At 51.7% G+C, this 23,515-nt stretch overlaps 1 protein-coding gene across 1 annotated transcript in view; it reads right to left on the bottom strand.

The window, feature by feature from the left end:
• Window positions 1-336: 336 nt before the first annotated feature.
• Window positions 337-23,515, bottom strand: part of Aldh2 (aldehyde dehydrogenase 2 family member) — a 27,270-nt gene continuing 4,091 nt past the window's right edge. Inside the window, exons 2-13 of the mRNA XM_036172470.1 lie at window positions 15,031-15,135; window positions 13,523-13,663; window positions 12,453-12,532; window positions 10,619-10,730; window positions 9,853-9,981; window positions 9,217-9,330; window positions 6,592-6,694; window positions 6,078-6,262; window positions 5,411-5,575; window positions 3,841-3,998; window positions 1,713-1,827; window positions 337-654 (exon numbers count right to left, since the gene is read on the bottom strand). Of these exons, the coding sequence (XP_036028363.1) occupies window positions 622-654; window positions 1,713-1,827; window positions 3,841-3,998; window positions 5,411-5,575; window positions 6,078-6,262; window positions 6,592-6,694; window positions 9,217-9,330; window positions 9,853-9,981; window positions 10,619-10,730; window positions 12,453-12,532; window positions 13,523-13,663; window positions 15,031-15,135 (1,440 nt within the window). The 3' untranslated portion in view covers window positions 337-621. The remainder of the gene's footprint in view (window positions 655-1,712; window positions 1,828-3,840; window positions 3,999-5,410; window positions 5,576-6,077; window positions 6,263-6,591; window positions 6,695-9,216; window positions 9,331-9,852; window positions 9,982-10,618; window positions 10,731-12,452; window positions 12,533-13,522; window positions 13,664-15,030; window positions 15,136-23,515) is intronic.

Genomic DNA, 23,515 nt, shown 5'->3' with positions numbered 1-23,515 from the left:
CAGCAGCCGTGGATAGCCAGGTCTCTCTCTCTCTCTCTGGCTTACGTTCCTCCTCCATGGCCTAGAATCAAGACCTGTGAGAATCAAGGATCCACGCACAGTGATGCACAAGCAAAGAGTGGGGACACTCTGGTCTGGTGCTGGGTTACTGACGGGAGGAAGCAGCATCCTGGAATTGAGAGCGGTCCTACTTTTACTGACTTTTTGTCCAGGACACAAAGCAAGCTGCTAATGTCCCACAAAGCCACTGAAATTCCAACAGTAGCTAAGAGTTCCAGAGCACAATGGAGACAAGACCCAGAATCTATTATTTTCTTAGAGAAACAACCCTGCGGCCTTGATCAGCGGGTTTTTATTACTCATTTGCAGCATGGGGGATGGAACCCAGGGCCTTACACGTACTGGGCGAGTGTTCTACCTGAGCCCCATCCCTAACCCAGTTTATAGGGTGTTTTCCACATACACCGCCCCACCAGCCCACCCTGTTTATCAAGTTCTGACTTTCTCGGCCCGACGTTTTGGTGAAGGGGTTTCTCTTCAGAGACGAGTGTGCATGGTTGTTTTTCTCAGGCTCTGGTTGGACTTGCGGTTGCTGGGTGAGGAAGCCGGCACCCTGCTTGCTTACGAGTTCTTCTGCGGCACTTTGACCGTGACCTGGGAAGGGTTGGGAGAAGCACTTATTCCTCACACTTGGCAAGTATCAACAGGTCCCCTTGGCGACAACAGCCCCTGTCTTCTCTCTCCCATCTCCTTGGTGGCTGGCTGTCCTCCTCTGAGGGAGCTCTCACCCTGTCTCCTTCCTAGATTCTCACCCAAGGCCCTAGAGGACATCTGGCAGCATCTGGAGGCCCTGGGGTTTGGGTACAATCATAGTTTAGTAGAACCTGGTGACTTGAGGCGAGGGAGCTGCAGTGTCCATCCAGCACTGTACACCCCCCCCCCCCACCCCGTCATACCCTCCACCACACACATGGAGCTCCCCACAGGGTAACGCTGAGGAGGAGGCCAAGGCCACATCCACACGAGGGGCAGCAGGGACCGGCCCGAATAGCCCACAGCTGTGTCTCAGCTTGTAGGCAGGTGTTACAAAGTGTTCTAACATTTGGCTCTTCCTCCTCTATGTTATTTTGCATCCACCTCCCTTGTGTTAAAAGATGAGCATTTCCCATGTAAGTTCGTTCAACAAGCCATTTTAAAAAGGATCTGCGCCGGGTGGTGGTGTCGCACACCTTTAAAGGAAAGGCACAAGGCTACACAGAGAAACCCTGTCTCAAAAACAAAAAAACAAACAAACAAAAAAAAACAACAAAAAACCCCAAAAGGATCTGCATTCCATGGTTGGAGAGAAATGTTGGGCACTGGGGTCACGCCTGACTTTTCTTCTCAAAGAACCTGTATCCACAGCACTGCCACCCTCTGGGCTACATTCCTGAGAGTAGATCTGGACGAGGGTGGCTGGGCAGCCGTGCCAGCTCACGCTTCTTACTGGAAGCCACCTCACTGCCTCTACCCGCTGGGGTCCTGCCTTCTCTTGGGCTAACTAATTCCTTGGCGAATTATTGCACGGGCCTGGCCAGGGTAAGACTCTAGAGACTGTGTCCAACCTCTCCTGTGACTTCTCTGGCTTCAGTGGGAAACGTTAACAAGTACTGAGGCCCCTGACCAGGTGAGGCCAGGCCGCAGGTACCCCCCCCACACACACACACACATACCGTCTTCACTTCCGTGTAGGCCTGCAGGCCATACTCCCCCAGCTCCCTGCCGCTCCCCGACATCTTATAGCCGCCAAATGGGGACTGGGCACCAAACACATCATAGCAGTTGACCCTGTTATTGGAGATGAGAACACAGAGGTGGCTGTGAGGGACTGTGTGCCCCCCAGGTTCCACAATCTTATACGGAAAATGGAGCTATGGAACATGGAGGAGACTAGCCCAGGTCATGTGACACGCTGCTGTCATCCTTGTCTGTGCAGATGTGATCACAGAAGGGCACCAACACAACACACTACGTGCCAGCTTACAATTTCTTTCTTTCTTTCTTTTTTTTTTTTTTTGAGCTGAGGGCCTTGAGCTTGCTAGGCAAGCGCTCTACCACTGAGCTAAATCTCCCAGCTTCCAATTTCAATGGATCATCTTGGCTAACAGGGGCTAGGCTTTCCTGGTGTCTTTTAAGTGAAAAATTATTAACATTTAATTTAATGAAAATTTAGCATTTAAAAGCATGAGGCTAAGGGTGGTGACATGGATTGCCGCATGGGTGAAGGATCAGCTACCAAGCCTGGCAGCCAAGTTCAGTTCCTGGGACCCACATGACATAAGGACCTCCCCCACACACTGTGGCATGTACATCCCTGTACATACACACAATTTGTACATATGTATACACAGGCATGTGCACACATGCACATACACATGCTTAAAAAATGTTTTTTAAAGAAGGGCCCAGCTTGTGGTTTGTGTCATATTCAGAGTCCTGGTGAAACCTTATGTGTTGTAGAATATTATTTTAAGGTGTGTTACGTTTGTTTATGTTGCATTTGTTTAACTCTGTGAAGCTGTGTTACTGTGCCTGTGTAAACACCTGATGGTCTAATAAAGAACTGAACGGCCAATAGCAAGGCAGGAGAGAGAGCTAGGCAAGGCTGACAGGCAGAAAGAATATATACAAGGAGAAATCTGGGGGTGAGAAAGAAGTAGCCAGAGAAGGAGGAGGCCTCCAGAATCTAGCCACCCAGCTACACAGCCAGCCACGGAGTAAGAGTAAGGTTCGCAGAAGAAAGAGAACGGGAAAAGCCCAGAAGCAAAAGGTAGATGGGATAAATTTAAGATAAGAAAAGCTTGGCTAGAAACAAGCCAAGCTAAAGCCGGGCATTCATAAGTAAGAATAAGCCTCTGTGTGTGGATTTATTTGGGAGCTGGGTGGCGGGCTCCTCAAAAGAGCCAAAATGAAAAAAACAACATTTATGACTGTCTCACTCCTAAAAAGAAACACTGCATTCCATTACTGGCCTCTTCCGCCCCCCCCCCCCCCCCCCCCAAACCCAGCATCCACGAATGGAGAACCCTCGTGGGACTGTAGAGTCAGTCTATGGCCTGTAGCGCCTGGCGTCTTTGACTGAGCATCATGTTGCCAAGGTTACCCACACTCCAGCATGTGCCAGGACTCCATTCCCACTTTCCTCTATGGACAAGCCGCCTTCTGTCTGTCCATCCACCGACTCACAGATATTTGAGTCGTTGCTACCTGTCGGCTGCCATGTCGTGTGTGCGCACGTGCCTGTGAGAATTGTTTTCTTTTCTATTGGCTTGTATGATAGCACTATGCTCTAAGGGCTAACGGTGCCCATCACAGGAGTGTGGGCTTCTCTGGACACAGTTACCTTATGATGAACTTTTTTCTCCCCCAGAGCTGAGGACCAAACCCAGGGCCTTGAGCTTGCTAGGCAAGCGCTCTACCACTGAGCTAAATCCCCAACCCCTATGATGAACTTTTTTGGGGACTGCCAGAGTGTGTTCCACAGTAACTGACCATGTATGTCTCTTCCCATGAGGTAAGTTGAAGGTGCTGATCTCTACCCAGCCCAGTCCACATTTGTTCTTTTTCTAATCCTAATAATGGTGAAGGAGCTGAGCAACCATGTATGCCTGGGCTCCCACAGCTGGGGAAGTGGCTAGTCTCTGGCTTAAGGAGTGCCTGCTCTGGAGATTGGGGGGTACCCCTCTCTGGGAGAGGATATGGCTGGATGGCTCCTAGTCTCGTGCCCCAAGGTTCCAGAAGACCCTTCGCTGGGGGATATTTTACTGGATTGAGGACTAGCTGCTACTGGGAGGCTCTTACCACACGGTGCCAGCCTGGAGGGCTTGGGACAGGTAATTGGCCTTATCCAGGTCCTTCGTGAAGACAGCCGCTGCCAGCCCATACTTGGAATCATTGGCTCTGCCCACAACCTCCTCGATGGTCTTGAATTTGAGGATCTGCATCACTGGTCCAAAGATCTGGAGGGGGAGGCAGACAGAGAAGGCTAGAAGGGACTGCTCCCCACCTCCAGGGCTGACAGGTAGCAGCGGGTGGCAGACCATGGATAGTGTTGAGCCTGCGACCTGACCTAGCCAGTCCAGAACTACAGTGGCCTCCAAGCTCAGGAAACACAGAGGGAGAGAAATGGTTAAGGACCGGCCGCCTCCTGGGCAGCCTATACTTTGTACACAGTTATTTTTATTTCTGAACAGCCTCACAGTGCACGGGATATGTCAGCACGTGAACTTAGCATAGAGAATTTAAGACCAGCTCCCATCAAGTTTAACCCAGGCACAAGGCACAGCTTGGCTGCTGAGCAAGCGCCCGTAAAATGGCCTCTGGTTTCCCTTGCCCTTCCCAGCAGTTTGCAGAACAGGCCACTTCTTCGAGTAACTCCAGCTCCTTTGATAGAGGATGCAATTCAGAAACCAAGACCTACGTGCATGGCATGCTGCAGCGGCTGTCACTACCACCTCAGAGAACTGGCTGGAACTAGCCATTGTGACCCACTGACTATCATGTAACCAGAACATATGTGGAGCTGGAACAGAGGGGCCTGAGAGCCACAGAGAGACAAAGGGAAGTGAGAGTTTGCAGTGAATGGGGAGGAGGAAAATGGAGTCCTATTCCCCACTGAGAGGAACAAGGTCTCCACAAAGAAATGGCTGATTCCGCGGGGCGGTGGTGTCGCGTGCCTTGAATCCCAGCACTCAGGAGGCAGAGGCAGGCGGATCTCTGTGAGTTCGAGGCCAGCCTGGGCTACAGAGCGAGTTCCAGGAAAGGCGCAAAGCTACACAGAGAAACCCTGTCTCGAAAAACAACAACAACAAAGAAATGGCTGATTCCGAGCAGGGAACAGAAGGATGAAGAGGACACCCATGAGCCTCAGTTGTGACGGAGACTACAGAAAGGTGTCACAGGCTGCTGGAGAACAAGCATAGGCACTCTCTCCACCTTCCAGAACATTCTCACTAACATGTAAAAAGGTGGCACTGTGCTGTCCGGCGAGCAGCTCGGGGGTTTAACCCAGCTGGTACAAATGTAGGGGGCATGGCAGAGCTATCAAGTTGGGTGCAGAGTCACCCACGGACCTCATCCAATGTCTTTCGTGGGTCAAAACTATGAAAAGGGCCAGATGAGCCCATTCCTAGATTCATGACTCCCAGGGGCCAGAATACAAAGGCCTGTGGACTAGGCTGTGGGATCTGATGGTCTCCCAATGGTGGGAAACCCCAGCAAGCTTATGGGGAGAGTGACATGTCGGAATCACACTGTAAATAACTTATTCTAGGCAAGGGGGGGACTCAAAACCAGAGTTTGGGACACAGTCAAGACACTAGACCAAATCACCCACTTCTCCTCCCTGCTAGGACACGGCTGAGGTGCTAACCTCCTCCTTGGCAATGGTCATGCCATCTTTCACGTCTCCGAACACGGTAGGCTGGATGAAGTAGCCACGGTCGGCGGCGGGGCCTCCGCCACACAGCAGCTTTGCCCCCTCTTGTTGTCCTGACTTGATATAGCCGAGGATCTTCTTAAACTGAGTCTCGTCCACCTAGGGGAGAAGCCCAGAGTGACGGAGACGCTAGAGCCAGCCTTTCCCTGGCTGAGAACATGAAGCCACAGGTAGCCAGGAAAGGGACCAAGGTCTTAAAGAACCAAGATCCGGAGAGAAAACACCTGGGGTCAGAAATATAATACCCAAGAGGGATCCCAAATCCTTTACCACCAGAGAAAGGCATGTCACACCCAATGTTTTTCTCTTTAAACTCTTGAGATTAGCAAAATGAAAACACAACCCACAGGGGCTTAGGGAATGGCTCAGTAGCGGGGTGTCATGTACAGGCTTGGTGGCCATTCTCTTGCCAAGGTCTATGAACCCTCCAGAATGTGGGACTCAGAAAGCAGCCGGAGTCTCAATGCTTACCCCAAGAGGACACATAGCTGGTACCCAGCAGAGGAAACACAAACCCAGCCCCACCAACTCTGAGCCATGCCCTTTCGGCTTCGCCATGCCGGCCTTGGACTGCAGGCCCAGCTGTCGTTGGCGGGCTTACCTGCGGCCCCTGCTCAGTCCGGCTGTCAAAGGGGTTCCCGACCACCCGAGACTTGGCCCGAGCCACGCTGCGCTCCACGAATTCATTATACACATCCTCCTGCACGAAGGTCCGGGAGCCGGCGCAGCAGCACTGGCCTTGGTTGAAGAACAGGGCAAAGTGGGCCTGCTCCACTGCCCAGTCCACTGTGGGGAGGGGACAGCGGACAGAGAGGTGACATGAGAAGAGGCCGCTAACCCCGGCTCTGTTCACCCACACAAACCACGCACACCGTCAGGGATGGTCAGAATAAAATGGAGCCTTCTTCCCTTTGTAGAGACTGGCAACTGAGAAAGATAAAGAAGAAAGGAAGTGTTCCCAGGGAGGGTTGGAGAGGATGTGCTGAGGTACGGTGGCCTAGTGGCCTGTGGGAATGGGTAGTGCTAGGGTAGGGAGAGGTCAATGTCAGACCACATGGACCCCCCAAATCTGTCATGCTGGAGTCTGGGCCCTTCCCTGCAGCCCCGCCACCTACTGTCAGCATCTGACATGATGATGTTGGGGCTCTTTCCCCCCAGCTCCAGGGTCACTCTCTTGAGATTGCTGCTCCCCGCGGCAACCTGGATGAGGTGACCAACCTGTGGGGACACAGACACATGGACTGCCTTTAGCAGGGGAAGAAAACTAACTGCTCCTCCACACAGGGAAGTCACCAAATCCCAAGAGACCGGAAGAGCTCGCCTTCCATGATGATAGTAACCCACACTGCGTGTGGCTCACACACGGGCCTGTGCCAGGGGCTGGGGCTTGGAGTCTGTCCTCTCGATGCCCTCAGAGGCTGGTATGGCTTAGAGATGAGGGGGAGGAGGCTCGGAGTGGCCAAGCCGCATGACCAGTCACTCGAGGGGTCAACGGGGAGTCAGGACCCAGTCAAACTATGATGTGGCCTCCTTCCTAGCTGAGTGTTGTCCCCAGCGAGCTGTGGACCCTGTGAGGGCCAGGACAGGGCGCTTCTCACCTCCACACACCCAGAGCCTGGCCCAAAGCTGGCCCTATACTCGTCTCTGCAAGGAGGCCAATGGCCCCTCCCCAACAGTGCCTCTGCCTGAGGGAAGGTTCTGTGTGGAAGGGCCTGGTAGGTGCAGCTGTTTGAAAATCACCTGTTAGCCAGGCAGTGGTGGCGCACGCCTTTAATCCCAGCACTCGGGAGGCAGAGCCAGGCGGATCTCTGTGAGTTCGAGGCCAACCTGGGCTACCAAGTGAGTTCCAGGAAAGGTGCAAAGCTACACAGAGAAACCCTGTCTCAAAAAACCAAAAAAAAAAAAAAAAAAAAAAAAAAAAAAGAAAGAAAGAAAAAGAAAATCACCTGTTATACTAACTAGCATCCTCTCTTGGAAGTCTGAGATTTCCGGAGTGGACCTGCTACTCACCTTTGGAAAGAAATATGTTCCTGCTCCCAAGGACAGTGTATGTAAGGACTCTCTTGGGTCTCAGTTGGTTCCTGTCTCTCCAGCATGGAGTAGCCCAATAACAGCCCAGGCCCTCATTCATTCGCTCACTGTTCATTCTTCCTAAGCAGTCTCGCGTGCCCTGGCTGGAAGCCTGTGAGGCGGCGTGGGTTCTCACCACTTTACCCACGGGGGCTGGAGACTCAAGGAGACAGGCTCACCCCGTGTCACGGTTTGGATGTGAAATGTCCCCCACTGGCTCTCATGTTTGAACATTTAGTCTCCCAGCTGGTGGCAGTGCTCTGGGAGGTTGTGGGACCTTTAGGAATGGGGAGGGGTGCAGATGGAGGAAGATGGAGGAAGTGTGGCTCATTCTGGGGAGGTCAGAACTGGGCAGTACTTCCTGTCTTGTTTCCCTAGTCTGCCAGACCTGAGCAAGCATCCTCAAGCTGCCGCCCCGTCCCGCCCCGCCCCCCGAGACAGAAGCCGGTGGAGCAATTACCCGTCCTTCCCTTAACTTGCTTCTGGTCAGTTCTTGGTCACAACTAAAAGACAACTAACCCAAGCTGGGCGTGGTGGCGGTGTAGACCTTTAGTCTCCGCACTCGGGAGTCAGAGGCAGATGGATCTCTATGAGCTCAAGGCCAGTCTGGTCTGCATAACCAGGGCTATGTAGAGAGCCTGCCTCAAATGAATGAATGAACAAATGAATGAATGAATGAGATTAAAAAAAAAAAAAAAAAAAAAGAACAGAGCTCTAATACACCAAGGCTGCACAGCAAATCTGTGCTGCTCTGAGGCACAACTCCAAACCCCATGCCCTGCCTGTCTCTGCTGTACAGATACTGTCCTGGTTTTGGTGGATGTTGCTGTTTTCATTTTTTTTTTCTTTTATCGAGACAGGATCTTATTGTGACAGTCCTGGGTCCTCACTCTGTAGACCAGGCTGGCCTTGAACTCACAGAGATCTGCCTGCCTCTGCCTCCCGAGTGCTGGGACTAAAGGCACATACCATTATGCCCGGCCTGTTTTGATTTTTTTTTTTTTTTTTTTTTTTTTTTTTTTTTTAAGCAGCAAGGGTTCTTTTAAAGATTTATTTATTTATCATGTATACAGCATGTATGCCTGCAGGCCAGAAGAGGGCACCAGATCTCATTACAGATGGTTGTGAGCCACCATGTGGGTGCTGGGAATTGAACTCAGGACTTCTAGAAGAGCAGTCGGTGCTCAACCTCTGAGCCATCTCTCCAGCCCCTGATATTTTTTTTTTTTTGAGGCAGGGTCTCACATAGCTGAGGCTAGCCTCAAACTCACTATGTAGTTGAGGTTTCCTTCAGCTCCTGATTCTTTTGTACCCACCTCTTGAGTGCTGAGGTTAAAAGCAACATCCTGGTCTGAAAGGGAATGAACAGGACCTCTGGACACCCCGTGGATCCACCAGGGATATAACCCAGGGACCGGCACCTGGGTTTTCTGAAGCCAGCTAGTCCCGGCCTCCTTATTCCATAGGCATGCTGACTCCTCCAAACAGTATCCAGGGAGGCTAGCAGACCACAGAGGACACAGTCCTGTTCTGCCCTCTGGAACACTTATGCGGGCTATCGTTTGGGTGACCGGGAGGCATGTTCTGGGACAGAACCGGATACCTCTGAAGGGAGCAACCACTGAAGAGGGAAGCCTGAGCCACCATGCTGCAAATCTGACACATCTTACCTCAGTGGAGCCTGTGAATGCCACTTTATCCACATCCTCATGGGAAGCAATGGCAGCCCCCGCCGTGGGGCCGAATCCAGGAACAATATTGACCACACCAGGGGGGAAGCCTGCCTGTAGGGGAAGCGGAAGCCAGGAGACCGGAAGTCAGCCTTCTGCTCTCAGGGCCTTGACCAAGAAAACACCCCATTCCCCAATGGTGACCCGGGGCGGGACACCTGCAAATGAAAGCCACTCTGTAGGGTATGAGCCACCCATAGGAACTTCTAAAAGTGGTTGGGACGAGGAGCCTGGCTGTAGAGTTCCCTGTGGAGCCGATGGTTCTAGAACAACCCTTCAGAGAGGTTGTGCCACAGGCCCCAGGGTGACAGACAGTAGCAGGAACCCCTCTGGTTAAGGTACTGAGGACTGAGCTCTCCTCTGGTGACAGTACTGAGGACTAAGTTCTCCTCAGAGTAAGGTACTGAGGACTGAGTTCCCCTCTGGTTAAGGTACTGAGGACTGAGTTCTCCTCTGGTGACAGTACTGAGGACTAAGTTCTCCTCAGGGTAAGGTACTGAGGACTGAGTTCCCCTCTGGTTCAGGAGCAAGCCATGCTACGACATTTAGAGGTCACGGCAGAAGCAAGCCACACACCTCCTTGATCAAGTTGGCCACGTAGAGCGCGGTGAGCGGTGTCTGCTCAGCGACCTTCATCACAACCACGTTTCCAGTTGCCAAGGCTGGGCCCAGTTTCCATGCTTGCATCAGGAGCGGGAAGTTCCACTGTACAAAACAGCCACAGGTCCTCCTCAGAGAGATCGAGCAGGTGGCAGGAAGGGCCACTCCTGAGGGCCCCTACTATTTTTTTTTTCTTTTTTTTTTTTTTGGTTTTTCGAGACAGGGTTTCTCTGTGTAGCTTTGCACCTTTCCTGGAACTCACTTGGTAGCCCAGGTTGGCCTCGAACTCACAGAGATCCGCCTGGCTCTGCCTCCCGAGTGCTGGGATTAAAGGTGTGCACCACCACCACCACCACCACCACCACCACCACCACCACCACCGCCCAGCAAGGGCCCCTGCTATTAAACCATGGGTTTGGAGGATGGTTGAGGCAGGTGGCTGGTAGGACAGTGGTACTCACTCACTGGTACCCTGGGTACTAGGTATCATGTGAGTCCCTAATCATTATTTCCCCATAATCAATAGCCTGCTACTGTTCAGATGGAGACCCGAGCTTAGAAGGGAGAAATGATTTTGCCGGCTCAGACATAAACCCATCCTGGGAAACTTGCCAAAGCCCGTGTTCTCAGCCAACACCCAGTCACCTTTCCGACGCCACCCGCAGAACCCCACTTTGCAATGAGCGTGACTGGCCCCCTGTTCCGCCCCCTAACTTTGACTTCCGGAGGGTCTGGCACACACCGGAATGATCTGCCCACACACGCCCACAGGCTCGTGGCGGGTGTAGCTGAAGAAGTCGCCATCGATAGGAATGGTTTTCCCATGGTACTTATCAGCCCAGCCAGCGTAATAGCTAAAAGAAGAAAAATCCAAGCGTTAGTTGGTGTCTAGCCTGCACTGCCTGGCAGGAGAGAGGCCCTAGATGGCACTGATAACCATCCTGCATTTGGCTTATTCCCAGAGAGAAGTGGATGACCACCAGGACGTGGGGACCCCACTCTCCATAATAAACTTCGGAGCCTCAGAATTACTTGGGACGCTACTGACAAACACCTAGGTTTATTTCCATGTGTCTGCTGTGCCAGCCCAGCACTGGAAGATCATGGGTGTGACCTAGTGGAGGAGGGCAGACCCATCAAAGGCCAGCACTTCCCCGACTGGCCTCTACTCATGAAGGTCATTATCACGATCATGGGGACATAGATGACAGGAAAGCATCCTGGCTGGGGAACAGCCAGTGTGTGTTCATGTCATATTATGGTCAGGCCTTTGGGGAAGGAGGGAAGAGGAAAGATTCAGGATGAGGCGAGGCGGTTTGTAGAAGGATTCCTGAAGTACGCAAGGCCTGCCAAAGCTGACCAGGGTGGGACTCAGGTTTCTCAGCCTCAGCACCTCTGACACTTCTGATTGGAAAATCCTTTGTCGTGAGGGCCTGTTCTGTGGGTCTCAGGATGGTCAGGAGTGTCCCTGGCCTCTCACTCTGCACCAGATGCCAGTAGCGATTCCCTGGCAGTCATGATTAACCTGCCTCTGGAACTGCTCCATGTCCCCCTGCTGTGGAGGACAACTCCCACCATTCGGGCACTGCTTCCCCCTGCCAGTCACTGTCGGCACCACAGTCTGTCCACGTGACCCGTGGCTGGTCAGACTCAAGCAAGCAGGTTGCAGGCCCTTCCCCAGGACACTGGCATTCGGTCTAAGGGATGGCACCATGAAGGCTGGCCCTGAAGAAGCCACGTGCAGCAAGATCAGAGAAAATAAGGGACATGGCTCTTGCTACTGTCTACAAGGGGCAAATCCCAAGAGCAAATTAGCCCCAACTCCTCGGTCAGTAAGATATTTATGATCAGACTAAACTCAAAGCAAGAGAGAAACAGGAAAACAAGAGAACGCTTGGCAAGCCTCCAGCCGGTCCAAGCGACTAGAAACAGAAAATAAAGAGGGGGACAGAACAAGGCTGCCAGAAACCAGGACAACCAAAGAGCGACACATCAGATCCCTCAGAAAAATGGCCAGTTCCAAGGACACAGAAATGATCAAGCACAGCTCAAGACAGAGCGTTGGGGTCCACAGAGCTTTCCTAGTGAGATCTGAGCTTGCTTTACACAGCAGGGCTGAATTAGGGGATGGCTTGCCCACAGCATGGTCACCAGGTGTTTGGAAGGAGCTGCACTTGGCTGTGCTGTGGGGAGGTCTTTTGCTCCACCCTTGGCATTCCTATAAAAGCCCTTTAGAAGAGACCGAAGGGGCTGGTGGGTTTTGACCCAGGCCCTCCCGAGGCTATCCTGTGTTTCTGTCTGTCTCTCTCCCTCTATATTTCTATGTAAATATTTCTCCCTCCTTCCTCCTCAAGAGTAGCCTGGTGGGGAAAGTGGGAGCTGGTCTTCCTCAACAGAGGAGAAAACTAAGAGGAATAAACCTGACCGTCGGTTGACACTGGGGGATTTTCTCATGAGAAGGAACCTAAACAGAGGTTTCAGTCCCCGTGAGCCTTCTGCATACTTCTAAATTTCTACCTCCCAACATCACTCCCTCCCTTTTCTCCATGGCCAGAACAAAGAACAGAAGCCCATACCGAAGGCATTTCAGGACCATGTCCAAATCCACCAGGTAGGAGATGACGTAAGGCTTGCCATTGTCCAGGGTCTCCAGAGCCTGACAAGAGAGCAAGGTCGGCAGAGATACGTTGACGCAGGAATGAAGGGAAACAAGGTGACCAGTGACACCTGGGTCTGAACTGACAGGGACGAGTGAGGCTCAGGGTGAGAGTCTCCATTGGACCACTGAATGTCATGGGCATTTTTGGACCACTGCCCCAGCCTCTCCCAAGGCAGGGAGAGGAGAGGAGGGCATGAGGAGCCAGGTTCATTCCCCTCACAGACTTTATTAAGTTCTGTCCTCTACCAGATGCAGCTGTAGGGAATATAGAAATGAGCAGAGAGCCCTCACCGCAAAGAGCTCGGTGGCACAGATCGTCTGTTACACCTGGTAAACGTGCCAGGAAGAAAACCAGTCTCCCTCGCTCCATCTCAAAAACTCCAACTAAGACTAACCCTGACGGCTGGGGAGGGGGCCGACTGGACACATGGGGATGAGCCCCAGCAGGAGGGGGGCAGTATGTGCAAAGGTCCCAGGGCTCCAAGAAGTTTGGCTGTCAAAAAGTAAAGGGAAGAAGTAGGGAGGCCTGAGCCAGTGAGGGGCACAGCCTGGCTTGCCTCGGACAGTGGAGCCCAGCCATGTTGAGGCCTTCATCCCAGGGTTATAAGAAGAGCATGGCATGGTGCACCTGGACAGTTCACTCGGCCACCACCATAGAGAAAGGGGCTGCGTTTGAGTTCTCCCAACAGGGTGTCCAGGCACCATGCAGAGGGGCCCAGGGGTGGTGACCAGCCCTGGGGATCGCTGGGAAGGCCTGTGCAATAGGAACGGTCTTCTTTCCCTCCTTCTCAAAGTCTCAGATCGTGGCCACACACATCAAATCAGGACAGACACTGAGGCTCCTCTGGTTAGTGACAGGTAGACCCCAAAAGCATCCATCCATCAGACGCCATTATGATCTAGGACCAGCAAGGCCTCTGGATGATCAGGGGATGCTATGAGTCTCTTCAGCCATGGGAAGTGAGGGAGAGAGGGCTGAGGACTCACCGCCAGGTAGGTCCGGTCCCGCTCAATGAGATCAGCCAATCGGTACAACAGCCGGCCCCTGTCGGATGCATCCATGCGGCGCCAGGGTGAGCCCAGCTGGAAGGCTGCCCTTGCGGCCTTCACTGCCTTGTCGACATCCTCCTGTGAAACAGTTGCCCTGGGAGCTCAGACCTCAGAGTGGATGCCTCCCAGTATCGTGCATCCCACTCCAAGCACACCATAGGCCAGTCAGTACGGGCCAGTGCCGGAAACCACCCCCAAACAGTCCTTTGGGGTCCTGAACCTCAGCTGCAAACATAGGCCTCATCAGGGGGTGTGGTGGGAAGGAGACTCCCGGCCATTGGAAGCGAGAGACCCCCATGAGTCAATCCTTAGAAAGGGACCTTGTTTCTGTGCCCCACAGAAGCATGTCTAGCCAAAGGCACCAATCCTTCTGGGATTCTCCAAGAGCTTCAGGGGGCAGCACAGCACCGCCCACACAGGGGGTGTGTGAACTGGGAGGTGGGTATGGGCTTTCTTTCATTTAGAATAAACACATCTACCATCAGGACACCCCATAAACCAGAAAAACATAGTAGCTCTCAGCAAAGGAGGCCTGGACATAAAGGAAAGCAGAGATCCAAAGCAGCCATGACCTTGTTTTAATGCCAAGCTTATTTAAAAAAAAAAAATACTCTAATTTTGTGTTTTGTCTCATTTTGTTTTCTTCAAGAGGGAGTCTCATGTAGCCCAGGCTGGCTAACAACTTGCTATGTAGCCAAGGATGACCTCATACTTATGACCTCCTGCTTTGCCTAGCTAATGCTAAGATTAGAGGTGCATACCACTGTGCCCAGCTTAGAGTCTTGTTTTTTTAAAGTTCCATACTTCCTCTAGTTACATAACTTAAAAAAAAAAAAAAAAAAAAAAAGACACAAGAACTATTTATCTCAGCAGATCAGAATTCCACGCCATCCTCTCCACCTCCCTCCCTGTCCTTCTACTCCAGATCTATAAAGGAGACAGTGGTTCAGTGTTCCCTGATTTACTTCCCAACCCACACAGCAGAAATTAGCCCAGCAGCACCCAGGCAGTGCACGCCTTTAATCTCAGCATTGGGAGGCAGAAGCAGGCAGCGGATCTCTGCATGTTTGAGGATAGCCTGGTCTACAGAGTAAGTTCCAGGACAGTCAGAGCTACACAGAGAAACCCTGTCTGGGGGTGGAGGAGAGAAAGAAAGCCCAGTCGCCACGCTTATGTAATGGAGACTGCCTCGGATTCATATCTCAAATGTCAAATGTGGTTTTTAAGTTAGAAAAGTGAAACACGTATGTGGTCACATTTCAGTCATACAAAAACATAAAGCAACAACTGTGCGCCGTGTGGTAACACATAACCTGTAACCTCTGCACTTGAGGCACGGCTGGGAGGACTGACACACGTTCCGGGCTAGCCTGGGCTACAGAATGAGACCCTACCCAAGAAACAAACAAAGCCAGTCTACGCCGACAGAAGTCACCAGGTCTCACCTTGCCCCCTTCTGCGACGTGGCAGATGACCTCTCCCGTGGAAGGGTTGACGGTGGGGAACGTCTTCTTGCTGACAGCATCATGCCACTCATTGTTAATGAAGATCTGCAACAAGAACGGAAAAATTCTCTCAACTCTACTGACCACCTCAAGGTAAACAGGAAAAAAAAAAAACACAGAACAAACACGGAGAAGATGAAGATCAGCATCAGAGGGCCGAGGATTCCAGGTTAAAAGCGCAAACCCAGAAACATCCAAGCTAGACAGCCCACCGACCTCTTAGTGAGTTGGTATCTTTGCAGAACAGTGAGAATGTTCCCAGTGTGTCAGTCACCTACTGCTGTGTAACAAACACTCCCCAATGGGCTAAAGACCATTTCTTCAGAACTGTGCCCATGGGTTGGGCTCAGCATGTGACTGCAGTCCAGGAGTCACCTGGGCAGGATGACCACGGCGGTTTTTCCTACACTGATCCAGCACCATGTGGCAATGGGGGACCCAGATTAGTCAGATGTCTGGGACAGCTGACCTCCCCAGGGAGTCCCAGAAAGAAGCTGGAAGGTTTCCCTGGGCTTCACTTCAGAAGCTGCAGTCTATACTGAATTCTTTTCTTTTCTTTCTTTCTTTCTTTTTTTTTTTTTTTTTGGTCTTTCGAGACAGGGTTTCTCTGTGTAGCTTTGGTGCCTGTCCTGGATCTCACTCTGAAGACCAGGCTGGCCTTGAACTCACAAAGATTGGCCTGGCTCTGCCTCCTGAGTGCTGGGATTAAAGGCGTGCGCCACCACCGCCCGGCTAGCCATCTTTATTCTAGACTGCACAAGGGATGGACTACTCTTCTCAGTGTATCCACCCATCTCTGCAGCACACACTGTGAATAACTTCCAGGTCAGGCACTGACCCGGGGAGGGGACAGTGGTCCAGTTCGGTGATCAAGGACGTCGGCTGAAGGCAGAATTTGAATTGAAGACTTAGACATTTGTTTCTGGCTTTGTCCCCAGGGTCAGGGACTTCTGTGATTCCAGCCTCCTTCCTCACCTCCAGAGTGGAGGCCATTGCAGTTCCCCTCCGTAAGGTGGCATGCCCTGGCACCAGCCTGGCATGGGGCAGGTGCCCATGCTGACTGCAGTGGGTAGTGATTAGGAATCCCAGGAGGCCTAATTTTTGGCACTATTTACATGTTGTTCTCACTGCGGAGCAGAGCTGTTCGAATCTGGCAAGGTATGTGTAAGCATGAACTAGACAGTCAAGCTATGCTCATGTGGTTTCATATCCACTGATGTTCATCTTTAATTTGTCACTTTCTTCCTAGACCTGTGTCGTTCCCAGTGAGGGACTTGGGTGTGAGACTCAGAGCTGGGCTCCAGGCTACTTGTGCCATGCCCAGGTTGCCCCCCACGCTTCGCATGGTATGACCTCTCCCTCTTCTTCCTGGTTCATATGAAGCAAGGGGAAGTGAGGATCCGAGGTCATGCAGAAGAGGACTTGGGGTTGGCTGTAGGGTGGCACGGACTCAGGGATCCCCCATGGCAAGGTGGTACAGGTAGGAGCTAGGGAGGGCACTGGAGGGGCCAGGCTAGCGGGTCTCCCTACTGCCCCCTGCTCCCTGTCTACACTCCATAACCTGTGCAGGCACAGTCGTCAGCACCAGCACTAGATGAATTCCATCTGCTTCACCGGACACAGGAGGCCACCGGGCCAAAAAGGGAAGGCTGGCCCTGGGTTCCCATTCACACAGCAGTGCAAATCAGGACTTAAACCCAAGCTTGAGGATGCCAAGGCCCCATTACCTGCTATAGCCTCCAGCCACAGCCCAGGTCTGCCTGCAAGGTCCCCAAAGGGTTTCCTTTAAAAGCTAAGCATGGAGGCTCATGGGTAAAACCCCAGCACTTAGAAGATAGAGGCAGGAGGATTGCCTCGAGACCAGCACAGGGCACACACCGAAACTCAGTCTCACAAAGCCATAATCAAAAAACAAACAACAAGCGCCCAGGCGCCACCTTTCTGTGTTCCTCGCTGCCTCCCATTTGATTCTGAATGCTGGAAACAGCAAAGCCCAAAGTGAGGCAGGCCTGGGCTGGAGTCCACCCCTCCTCACACTGGGAAATGGGCAAATGAGTCTCAGAAGTTTGACCCAACACCTCCGGGGGCTGTTGGAAGGAGTCACCGAGACAACAGGTGTGCAGTTCCTGGCCAGGAGCTGGCCACAGGCTGTCTCTTGTCGCCGCCCTAAATGGGGCAGCCATCTACAGCCAAAGATCAGAGAGACCCAGAGTCACTCAGCTTCTCCGCTCTGCCGGCATGACAGATACTCCAAGAATTTACCCTGAAAAGGCTCTCATAAACAGTCTGCAAACATCAGGAAGCCAGAGAGAAAGAGAGAGAGAGAGAGGTGGGCTGGTCAGACTAGGTGGACACCCAGCACAGGTCCCACCAGACACTCCCTGCTGCTGAAAGGCCAAGTCTGGAATATGCTGCGTCATTCTTCCGGTCTGTCAGAAGAACTGTTCGACAGTCTGTCCTTCCTTCTTGGCTGGTGAAATAAGAGATTCCTGAGCTCAGGGTTCCCGTTTCCTCCCCGCTACCCCCCCCCCCCCCCAGCCCCCACCATCCCACCCCAAACACTGATAGCGAGTCACGGGGGAGGGCACTCTCACACAGCCCTGCTTCCAGAAGAACGCCTTCAGAACCACAAAAGGGCAGAGTCCAGGCCAGAACTCCGCTCTCTTCTAACCCTCCTGGCCTGCCTTACATAACATGCTCAATCCTGTCATCATGGTGGAGGAGGTTCCTCCTGGCTCCCACTTCCTCTTCATATTTCTAGAACACACAGGTCGGGAGGTGACATTCTGAATCTGAAGCAAAAATCAGAACAGTGTCTACGCCTGTCCTCAGGGCTTCAGAGTCACTCCCCTAACATCTTGTAAGATCTAATAGCAAGCCAGAGTCACCACCCGGTGCCAGACATGGGGCAAAACAGCAAAGCCTTGGCTCCTAGGAGCTGAAGTCCTGAGGAGGAGGGGCCCAGGGGACAAGCACAGGCTGTGTCGAAACCAGGGGAGAGTCAGAGGCGCCATTAAAGGGGACCCGAAGAGTTAGGTGTTGGTAGCACATGCCCTTAATCCCAGCACAAACACAAAGAGTAAATATTAGAGAAAACTAGGCTAGATGTGGTGGCACATACCTTTGATCAGGAGGCAGAGGTAGGAGGATCTCTGTGAGTTCGAGGCCAGCCTGGTCTACAGAGTGAGATCCAGGACAGACACCAAAACTACACAGAGAAATCCTGTCTCAAAAAACCATAAAGAAAAAGAAAGAGTTTGGGGGCCAAGAACAAGGACAGGGCAGTAGGTTCAAAACTCCACTCACTGGAGTTACTTACTGGGATACAAGCGACCTGCAGTGAGCTGTAGCCCTTACCAGACACCAGAGGCCTGAGGACAGGAGCCTTTCCGTTTGGTAATGCTCTACCTTGGGCCTCATTCCACAGGCACCGTAGGCAACACTCCTCAGTACAGATCGTTTATTAAGAGGGCCATTCTCCCAACTATATAGTGTCTCTGTAGACAACACCAATCTCCAGGTCAGGGGTCCTGTGATGCTAGCTGACGGACAGCATGAGCCTTCTCAGCCATTTGCAAATGGAGGCCAGGTAGCCACGGTAGTGGCCTTGGGGTAGAAGATGCAGGAACTGTGGCTAGGTTTGCCAGGGCTGTGAGCAGGATGGGTGGACGCTGGGATCTCAGGCCTGACAGAGGACAGATTATTCCAGCCGAATTATATGCAAGCAGTCACCATATATCCTGGGGCCAATAGAAGACTAATTATATTAATCAGTAGCTGTGACCTGCGGAAGCAGGGAACTTTTAGGAAGAATTCCAAGTTGCTTGGTTTTGTTTTGTTTTTGAGACAGGGTTTCTCCATGTTGCCCTGGCTGTCCTGGAACTCACCCTGTAGACCAGGCTGGCCTTGAACTCAGAGATCCACCTGCCTCTGCCTCCCCTCAGCTTCTTGGGTTTTTTTGTTTTGTTTTTGTTAGTTGTTTTTATTAACCATATGTGCATTCCTGAGCTCAGGGTTCCCGTTTCCTCCCCGCTACCCCACCCCACCCCCATGTGGTTCTGAGGATTGATTTCAGGTCATCAGGCTGGGCCACAATTTACCCACTGAGCCATCTCACTGGCTCCAAGTTTGTTTTGTTTTTATTTTATATATATTTGTTTTTCAAGACAGTGTCTCTCTGTAGTTTGGCACCTTTCCTGGAACTCACTTTGTAAACCAGGCTGGCCTCGAACTCACAGAGATCTGCCTGCCTCTGCTCAGTGCTGGAATTAAAGGCCACCACCGCCCGGCCTTGTTTTGACTTTAAGCTAAAAGAGCCAACAATTTCATTTTCACATTCCACAATATAAATGAAACTTGCGCTTTCTGGTCCCGCTCCCTTCTGGAACCGTCTTAGGAAGGAGGGTGAATCTTCCTCCTCACCATGGTGTCTGACAACGGAATGATAGCACAAAACGATATCAAGAGCCTCCATGCCCTTAGCTGACAGTGAACATGGCCACGGGACAGGCAGAGGCCTCATGGGCACACAGGTCTCTCAAGGGTGGTCTCATTCCAGAGGCAGACACTATCAGCATCTTCCCAGGACGGGGAGGGCCATCAATGGCTTCCCAATGGAAGCACAGATATCCCAGCAAGGAAGACCCAGGAGGTCCTCCTTGGCCCCTGCAGGAGAGGCAGAGGAGCTGGAGATGCCTGTCCTCCATCAGAAGCAGCCACCGTTTGGGGAGTCGGGGTGTTAGCCTGCTCTTCCATCTACTTCCAAAAGTGATCTTTGCGTTTCCCATCACAGCAGTGAATCTGCCTCACACATGGAGATTCCAGGGAGACATGCAGCTCCAAGGAAACCTGGGCACATAGTTCTACAGGTGGATGGTTGCCCGGTTCCCCAAGGCACACTGCCACCACCATCCTGAGCATCCCTATGGGGTCCTGATGTGTGAAAGAATGAGGAATGTCTCCTTGGAGACCCATGATTCTGGAGCACCTCACTTCCCACGTGTGTGATTCCAAAGAGCATTTGGTTTGGGGAAATACTTCTGGCTCTTTCTCTCTCTTCTTGCTTCCTTTTGTATTTTTATTTTTTGAGATAGTCTGTATTTAGCCTAGGCTGGCCCCAAACTCACAATCAAACTCACAAAATAAGAGTATCTCAGCCTCTTGAGTGCCACCATGCCCAGCACATATCAGCCATGCCCAATCTCGCCCACATTTCCTCACTCTGCCTCCCTCCCCGCCCCCCCACTCCCTTAGCCCTCATCAAACCCAAGGCTCATAGCCTGGGGCAAGCGCTCATCTGGTTTTTTGTTAAATGGCAGTTATGGAACCCGTCCAGTGGGCAACTCGTGCTATTTTTTGGTATTGCAAGAGCCCAAGGGGTCAAGTCCAGATACACACAGAATGCCACACACATCCACACTCTTCCCATCCAGAACTTCCTAGGGTTAGCTGGTGGTCAAGGCTAAGGGGAGCCAACCTCACCCCTCGAGACTTCCCTGAGCCATTCTGGCACTTGACCTCAGGCCCCACTGTCATCACTGAGTGCCGAGTTAGTTCTACTTTGGAACCTTCGCTAGGATATCGAGGTTTTAATTTGTCCCTGTGCTTAACAACAGGCAATTCTCTCACCGTGACCCCCAACCCTGGCCCATCCACCACCACCTCCCCACCTGTTCTTACATTCTGTTCATGTCAACTCCCAGATACTTTACACTGGGTCCCCAGGGAGTGACTTTGGCTCCTTCGGTACAAATCGACGGCCACTTCCATAAACAGCAACCATTTGCAAATTCAATATTTACTCAAGAGCAGTTCCTTGCCAAGCTCGATGCCAGTGCCAGGAATACAAATTGGTGCACAAATTTGTATTTGTGGCTCCTCCCTGCTGATTCCAAATGTTTGATCTAACGTTTCCTTATATATTTACTTTTTTTTTTTTCTGTCCCAGAGGGTCTAATCGTGAGATAGCACATGTGTGTTGTGGCTAGGCAGAGCTGAGAGCAAAGCCTCTCCCGAGCACCAACCAGTTCTCACCTTTGGTGCAGGGACAGCAACAGTAACTAACTGTCTTAAAGAAGAGCAGACTGATCCAGGGGGCGGTGGTGGCGCACACCTGTAATCCCAGCACTCGGGAGGCAGAGCCAGGCGAATCTCTGTGAGTTCGAGGCCAGCCTGGGCTACACAGTGAGTTCCAGGACAGGCTCCAAAGCTACACAGAGCAACCCTGTCTCGAAGGGAAACAGATAGGTGAAAAATCAGCAAACAGCAGATGGGAAGTTTCGGGAAATGGCCCTCGGTCCAGGGCCAGACAGGTGGTAAGGTGTCAGCAACTGAGGTGGTCTCTAGACCAGGCACTGCATTGGATGCATGTCCACACAGTCTAGACTCAGCCTGACCCACCACAAACATGACTGCAGCCCAGCCCCCTTGCAGCTCAAGCATGTTCAATGGATGCAAGCAGGCAGGTTGCGGGGAACACTATTTGTGGTCCCTGGTTTTAAAAAGCTCTGGTTGCCAAAGACATCACCCCGACCTTCCTGTGAGGTTCTAGAGACTCGGGAGTAAACCAAGGTAACCAGTGGGGAGGCAGTTCATATTGTCTATGGTGCTTTGTATCCCAGGTTAGCCCAGCACGCACTCTGTTGACAGCGATGGTCTTTTCGGGCAGGGTATCTATCATCATCTCCTCCTCCTCCTCCTCCTCCTCCTCCTCCTCCTCCTCCTCCCTCTCCCCCACTCTTTCTCCTCTTCCTCCCCAGTCCCCGCTTCTCACCAGCCCAGGCTGGCTTGGAGTCCAGCAGTGTAGACTGATCTTGAAGTCTTGAATCTCCTGCTTCTATAGCCCACACGTGCTGAGAGATCAGGCATGCGCCTCAACTCTTCTTTTGTCCTTTACTGCTTGCTTACAGCAAATGCACTTTTAAACAAATAAAATACAGCCAAAATCCTCTTTCATCCTTCCTTCCCAGACCTGACCACTCAGAAAACCCCAGATTACAACAACGTTTCTCAAACTTCCTAACGCTGCAACCCTTTCATACAGTTCCTCAGGTTGTGGGGACCCCCCCACCACCACTACAAAATTATTTCATTGCTACGTCATAACTGTAATTTTGCTACCGTTACAAATCATAAGGCAAATAATCGTTTTGAAGCTAGAGGTTCGAGAAAGGGGTCCCGACCCACACTTTGAGAACCACTTGCCTAGACGACTGGTGCATACCGTACATGGTGAAGTGTTCAGAGGCAAGGCTTGGTTTGTGCCGTTTTAATTGGTTTAATATACCTTTTTTTTTAAAGGATTTATTTATTTATGTATACCGCATTCTGTCTGCATGTATGCCTGCACACCAGAAGAGGGCGCCAGATCTCATTACAGATGGTTGTGAGCCACCATGTGGGTGCTGGGAATTGAACTCAGGACCTCTGGAAGAGCAGCCAGTGCTCTTAAAATCTGAGCCATCTATCTCTCCAGACCTAGTTTAATATACTTTGTATTACAAAGAAGGCAGGCCACTTTCCCCCTTGAAGCAGAGTGTTTGAGGTCCAGTATTCAGAGACCCAGCCGACTCTGCAAACAATAAACATGTAGGCCCGTCCTTTCCTACAGCTGGGAGAGGGGGTCCATCTTTAAGTGTTGCCTAGGTGAATTCCTGCAAGCAGCTTCTTCAAAGGGCCTGTGAAACATTTCCAGTGAATTCCCTGCTAGCTATACTTTCTATACTCAGGGTGTATCAGTGTAGCAAGTGAAAAAACTCCCAGGGACTAGAGAGGTGGCTCAGTGGTTAAGAGCACTGGCTGTTCTTGCAGAGGATCTGGGTTCAATTCCAGCACCCACATGGTGGCTCACAACCATCCGTCACTCCAGTTCCAGGGGATCTCGTGCCCTCTTCTGACCTCAGACACCAGGTATGCACATGCACACAGATACACAGGCAGGCAAAGCACTCATACGTGTGAAATAAACAATGACTCTAAAGAAAAATTCTGTAAGGAGACCTTCTCTAGTTCCCTTCCCGCTGGTTAGTTCTTCATTCCTAGGTGTTGGGTTAGGAGGCTAAAAACAAGAACCTCAGTGGGTTGTTGTTGTTGTTTTTTTTTTTTTTTTTTTTTTTTGGCAGGGGTGAGGGTGAGGGTGGGGGTGAGGGTGCGGCTGAGGGTGAGGGTGGGGGTGGTGAGGGTTTTGAGTCAGGATTTCTCTGTGAAACAATCCTAGCCATCTTGGAACTCACGCTGTAGACCAGGCTGGCCTCGAACTCACAGAGATCCGCCTCTTTCTGCCTCCGAGTGCTGGGATTAAAGGTGTGCGCCACCACCACCTGGCAAGACCCTAATTTAATGCACCCAAAGCTCCCCTTTTTTTAAGTTTTTTTTTTTTTAACCTATTTCTATTTTATATGCATTGGTGTTTTGCTATGGAACTAGA

The sequence above is a fragment of the Onychomys torridus genome, chromosome 22 (genome assembly GCF_903995425.1).
Source record: "Onychomys torridus chromosome 22, mOncTor1.1, whole genome shotgun sequence".
Classification (NCBI taxonomy): Eukaryota; Metazoa; Chordata; class Mammalia; order Rodentia; family Cricetidae; genus Onychomys; species Onychomys torridus.
This window is presented reverse-complemented; position numbering and strand designations above follow the sequence as displayed.